Raw genomic sequence first — 5664 nt, 5'->3', positions numbered from 1 at the left:
TATCCTTATGGGTAGCTCTATATAAGAAATTATAGCTGTTATTATCCCTCCCAGACAATGATAACTATCTGCTTCCAAAGAAGATTAAAGGTTTATACAAGTTCAGAGTTCTTGGAAACCCGGATCGCATTATCAAAACTGAAGAGATTGATGGGATTTTATCTCGCTGTCAATAATACATAAAGATTTATACCATATTTAAATAAAGTGTTCGAAATAATAATTCAACTTTTTGTAGTTGTTTTGCAAATGATTAACAAAACAGATGCTGCTACAAAGGCGGATTGAAAGGCGATTAGGGTTGCCCCTTACACATTTTATTTATTGATTCATGGAATTTCAATTCTGACTCTCTTGTTTTGTTTTAATCCGCACGAGTAACAAGAAACATCCGGTCGTATGAAAATTATCAAATGGATTACTTTAAGGTGCAGTATGGCCGGATGACCGTTTTGCGTTTTAGTGGATTAAAAGTGTTTATTTAAAACCACTGAATAGTCACTCAATCTCATCATGTTCAAAATTATTATTATTGTTGTTATTTTGATTTTGATTATTAATATTATTAGTTTGTTGTTATTGTTGTTGTTGTTTTCTAATAATTCGGTCTTGTTTTTAGCTTCTTCTTTTTTTTTATTTATTTCATTTATTTCCCTCTCGTGTAGTGTCGTGTCCCAGAATAAACATCTTTCCAGCCGAATCCACTCTAATGTTTGTTATGACTGTTGTTACTTTACACTTAGTCTTCATTAACAGCATAATGCGCCCATCATCAGCGTCTCTTTTGATGTCAAGTAGTTTCATGCGACTCGTTTGATGTCTCAGATTAAAGAATTACTTTACGCCGAGTCTCATGCCACCAAGAGAACATAACACCTCAAATCGGTGTAAGAAAACACAGCTTGCACGCAGCGATGAAGCGATAAATAAAAAAGTGTGCGTAACCTGTGATCCGGGGGCATTTGAAGCCGGTAATTGGAAACACATTGCTCGAACCCTAGTCCGACAGGCATTTGTTATTAATAAGTACTATTTTTTCTACTTGTTATTAGCTCCCTTGCATTGGTTATTGTATTTTTAGTGTGTGGCAATTCAAAAGGAAAAAGAAAAATGAAAAAAAAAGACTTAAAAGTGGTTATAAACTTAATTTTACGTTCTGATTTTAGAGTTTTAACCGATACCCTTTCGTAGCTGAGTCTCCAAGTTTGAGTCTCCAGAGAAAACGTTCTTCTGTGATTTTATATTAAAAGCAAATTGTAGCCCAAAAAAAGTTAATCAGCAAACTGCTTACGTGTATCCGCGTGGTCAAATTGTGCGAATTAATACAAAAATTGCGGTTTAGGCCAGACGCGAACAAATAGCAAATGAAATAGATTGGCGAGCCATAAAATGAGATTTGAAACCCCATTCAAATAAGAGCTCGCGACGTCAGTGCACTTATCCGAAAGAGAGGGAGAGAGACACAGAGGGAGAGAGGGAGGGAGGGAGAGAGAGAGTGTGTTTGGTGTGTGGTTTGTATGAGTGGGGTGAGATTTGAGAAATAGGAGGGGCTTCTAAACGACTAAAAATGTCAATCTGAGAAAGGGAGTCCCAATAATCTAAAGCAATCTGTAAGGACCTGACCTTAGTCCATCCAGATCAATAGGGAAGTGAGGGTGGAAAGAAGAGGAGGAGGAAGAAATAAGGGGCGCAACCGGATCGTTTACACTGGCTGTTCCCGAGGAAATATAGACTTCCCTTGCTTGCACCTTTTGTTGCTCACATGCTCACACTGTAAAAGTGGATATCGAGGCAATTCCATTGCTTTGTGTGATTGCAGCAGACCTTTTTCCCTTTTCCTACCACCATGTCTTTCCCTCAGCTGGGATATCAGTACATCCGACCGATATACCCGCCGGAGCGCCAGGGGATCGCCAACAATGCCCGAGCCGGGACAGAGCTCAGTCCGTCCGGGGCACTTTCCAACGTCCTCTCGACTATGTATGGATCTCCTTTCGCCGCAGCAGCGCAAGGCTATGGAGCGTTTCTCCCCTACACAAACGATATATCAATTTTCAATCAGTTGGTGAGTTGTTCTCCTTTCGCTTAAGTTATCTAAAAACTTTTTGTCGAAACGTAAGCTACACATGACACTGGGATAACTTTATTCCTTTTAAGTTTAAAGTTTTAGAACGCCGCGTTGAACTTTGTAACTGAGTAGTTTGTAAAATATGGTTAAAAGTGGATACAAAGTGACACATTAACAGTGCGCTTTAAGCCTTTTATGCGCATTTAGCACATAAATTCCGGAAACTGATAGTAACGAAAAAAAAATGATGCAATGTAATGTGGGAGGTTACAGGTAAAGGTGGAGAATAGTGTGTAATAGTAAATGTTTCACTTCGGAAGTGTTTGTTAAACTAAGAAATTACTGTTCCCCCTTTCATCTGCGCTTGGTGATTTAATTCCACTGCAAAACACTTGAATCTTTTAGTTTGTTTACACTTTATTAAGAATCCCACTTTTGTCTTTATTTCTTGATAGCTAGAGAGGATTTTGCGCAATGTAAACATTTCCACACAAACTACTTGATGGTATTGATATAATATGTCTAATCCCTCTTACGCGTCGATTCTTTGTTTTTACAGGGTGCTCAGTATGAACTGAAAGACAGTCCCGGTGTCCAGCACCCCGGGTTTGCTCACCATCACCCTGCCTTTTACCCATATGGCCAATATCAATTCGGTGACCCATCCAGACCCAAAAACGCCACCAGGGAGAGCACCAGCACCCTGAAGGCCTGGCTGAGTGAGCACCGCAAGAACCCCTACCCAACCAAGGGTGAGAAGATCATGCTGGCCATTATCACCAAAATGACCCTCACCCAGGTGTCCACCTGGTTTGCCAACGCCCGGAGGAGGCTAAAGAAGGAGAACAAGATGACCTGGACCCCCCGGAACCGCACGGACGAAGAAGGAAATGTTTACACCAGCGATCACGAAGGGGGGGAGGGGGACAAGAGAGAGGATGAGGAGGAGATCGACTTGGAGAACATCGACACGGAAAATATTGAGAACAAGGACGACTTGGACGACCAGGACGACCTGCATTCAGATATTAAACTCGACGGGAGGAGTGACTCTGAGATTTCTGACGGCTATGAGGATTTACAAGGGCCCGACCAGAGGTTTCTAAAGGCTGTGGGGAAGGAGGGCAAAGACGTACAGAGAGGAGCAGAGCATTTCCACAATCACCGTCACCACTCTTTGGACATGAAAACGTCCCAGCCAAACGGGGAACAGCTCAAACTGAACTCTGTATCCGTGAGCTCACCGCCCTCAGAAAACAACCCCGTCCCAGCCCAAAAACCAAAAATCTGGTCTTTGGCAGAGACAGCTACGGCCCCAGACAATCCACGTAAATCACCGCAAATGAACGGCAGCAACTCCGCAGGGCCGGCCGCTCAGACCATAATCGCTCCTCACAGACTTATCTCTTCTTGTCCGGTTGGGAAAATCCAGAACTGGACGAACCGAGCCTTTTCGGCCCACCAGCTGGCTTTACTGAACTCAAATCATTATCTGGGACTGGCGAACCAGGCCACTGCCACCGGCCTGGCCCTCTACAGCAGCAGGCAAACGGAGGACAAGAGTCATAGTTCAGAGACTTCAGTCACAGGTACATGTCCTCGTCACTGAGACGCGCATGTATAAATAACTACAAAACAAAGACACTAGTTAATTTCATTTATTTTATTTTAGACCTTCTTTTGCCTTCTTTGCCTGTTCATGGATATTTTTTCTGCCTAGGCCACGCAGATAACCAGTGTTAATGTTACAGCAGAATACAGTGTGTGCGATGTGTGCCTGTGTGTGTGTAACAGCTTGTCCGGGAGGGTTAAGAAAAAACCTCATCAGGAAGTGTTTAAGGAAAAAAAAACATTGAAATTGGCGAAAACTCTTCTTAAGATGCCCCCTTTATTTCTTGAGTTGCTGTTACGTCGTCTACTTTATTTTGAGGTCCATGCGCCTGTATTATGGTTTACATTAAGTCCTCAACCCATTAAATCACGTCGTTTTAACATTATATTCCCATAAACCCAGGATGAGCTCTGATCAAAGGAAGTTCAATTAACGCATTTTGATTTTCTTTGCTGCAGCTTCAGAGAGATCTAGTGCCTTGGATGCAGAGAAAAAGCTGTTTTTAACAGCTTTCCACGCAGTTCAAAGATAACGAGGCTGTCAGTTAATGACATTTGGGAATTTTCATTTAATGCAATATCACATTTTAGTTTAAAATGCCACATTTACCCAAATTAGCTTTGTTTCATTTTTTTCATGCGTCTGTGTGCGCTTGGGTTATTTCTTCAAGGCCTATGTTACACTAACTTGTTCAGTCATGCAAATGAGCTCAATGCAAATTCACTCCAGGTTCGTTTTTGAAAGGCAATTGTCACTTTTATATCACTTTATGTTTTCACTCTTCGTGAGACTATTATTAGTGTTGTTGTTTTTCTTCTACATTTTTTGTTACATTTTGTTGTACCCCTGTGTATTTCAGGCCTCAGAACCAACTAGACCTCAGAACCAGCCACGGTTCTTTTGGCTCTTTCCATAAACCCTCACCCACCCTCTTTCTTCTTTAATTTTAATTTGAATATGGAATGTAATATAAGAATAATACATCTCTGTATACTTACATTGTAAGCATGTCCTGTGTAAAACTGCTAATGTAATAATCTATGAACCTGTAGTCTGTGAGTTTTTTTCTTTCTTTCTTTTTGTAAGTTCTGTGAGGATTTGATGTTGAAATGTTTTGTATATAAAGTTAAGAATATGTACATACTTGTGAACCAAATTGTACAAGAAAGTCTATATTTTGGCTAATAAATGAACTGCTGCAACTTAAAAAAAACAACAACAAAAAAACCAAACAATAAGATTGTTTTTTTTTCTTGGCCGAGGTATTTTGACAGCTGCTTTTGATGGTGGCTGTTACTGTGCATTGCATGTTGAAATGCATTGCTTTGGTTTTTTGTATGTGTGTTACTGGACAGCCCGGGGTACAGACTTCATCCTCCGTGGCTGTGATAAGTATATATTCGAGAGGGATTTATCACACTTTATATAGTGGCGGGACTTAAGGCTAATTAGCCAGTATTGCGGCATAGATTTGGATATTAATGTTGTGAGATTATCCCTATAGAGCTGTAGCGGGCGCATTAATATTTCGAATAATTCTTTCATTCATTTTCACCAGAAATTATCGTCTATCGAGAGACTTTAAGTAATGAACGACTGTTAAAGCATCGCTGGTACTTGGTCATAATGGCTCAATTGATCCTGAAGGTGGATTTTGGCTTGGCAGTGCAACTCAGATCTCATCATGCTCAATTTGTAATGATTTTGCTCTTCACATATATCATACATTTTCCACAGCTTATGCTGCTCTATGGTATAATTGTAATATATCGTGGCCGTATGACTAATAATAACATCATTTATTTTGTTTGCCCGTGATGAGATCATTTGCATGTGTGAGCCCTTATCAGAGGAAGTTTATGTAAACTTAGTGTTGGAGCTCCCTCTACAGTCACTTGCAGTCGCCAGTGTTCTGATGCACTGACACTCATTCAGCTAAACTGCTAACCTTTTTTTTTTTATATCAATTTCTAATTAATCCATC

At 40.5% G+C, this 5664-nt stretch overlaps 1 protein-coding gene across 1 annotated transcript; it reads left to right on the top strand.

The window, feature by feature from the left end:
* The first annotated feature begins 1661 nt into the window (after positions 1–1661).
* Positions 1662–3831, top strand: irx3a (iroquois homeobox 3a). Its single transcript, XM_085352470.1, has 2 exons — positions 1662–2065; positions 2628–3831. Exons 1-2 carry the CDS (start codon positions 1847–1849, stop codon positions 3675–3677), a joined length of 1269 nt encoding a protein of 422 aa, XP_085208596.1. The 5' UTR covers positions 1662–1846; the 3' UTR covers positions 3678–3831.
* The last annotated feature ends 1833 nt before the right edge of the window (positions 3832–5664 follow it).

Source organism: Diplotaxodon limnothrissa, linkage group LG1 (genome assembly GCF_057381915.1).
Source record: "Diplotaxodon limnothrissa isolate DT_005_m linkage group LG1, D_limnothrissa_male_GT1.1, whole genome shotgun sequence".
Lineage (NCBI taxonomy): Eukaryota > Metazoa > Chordata > Actinopteri > Cichliformes > Cichlidae > Diplotaxodon > Diplotaxodon limnothrissa.
This window is presented reverse-complemented; position numbering and strand designations above follow the sequence as displayed.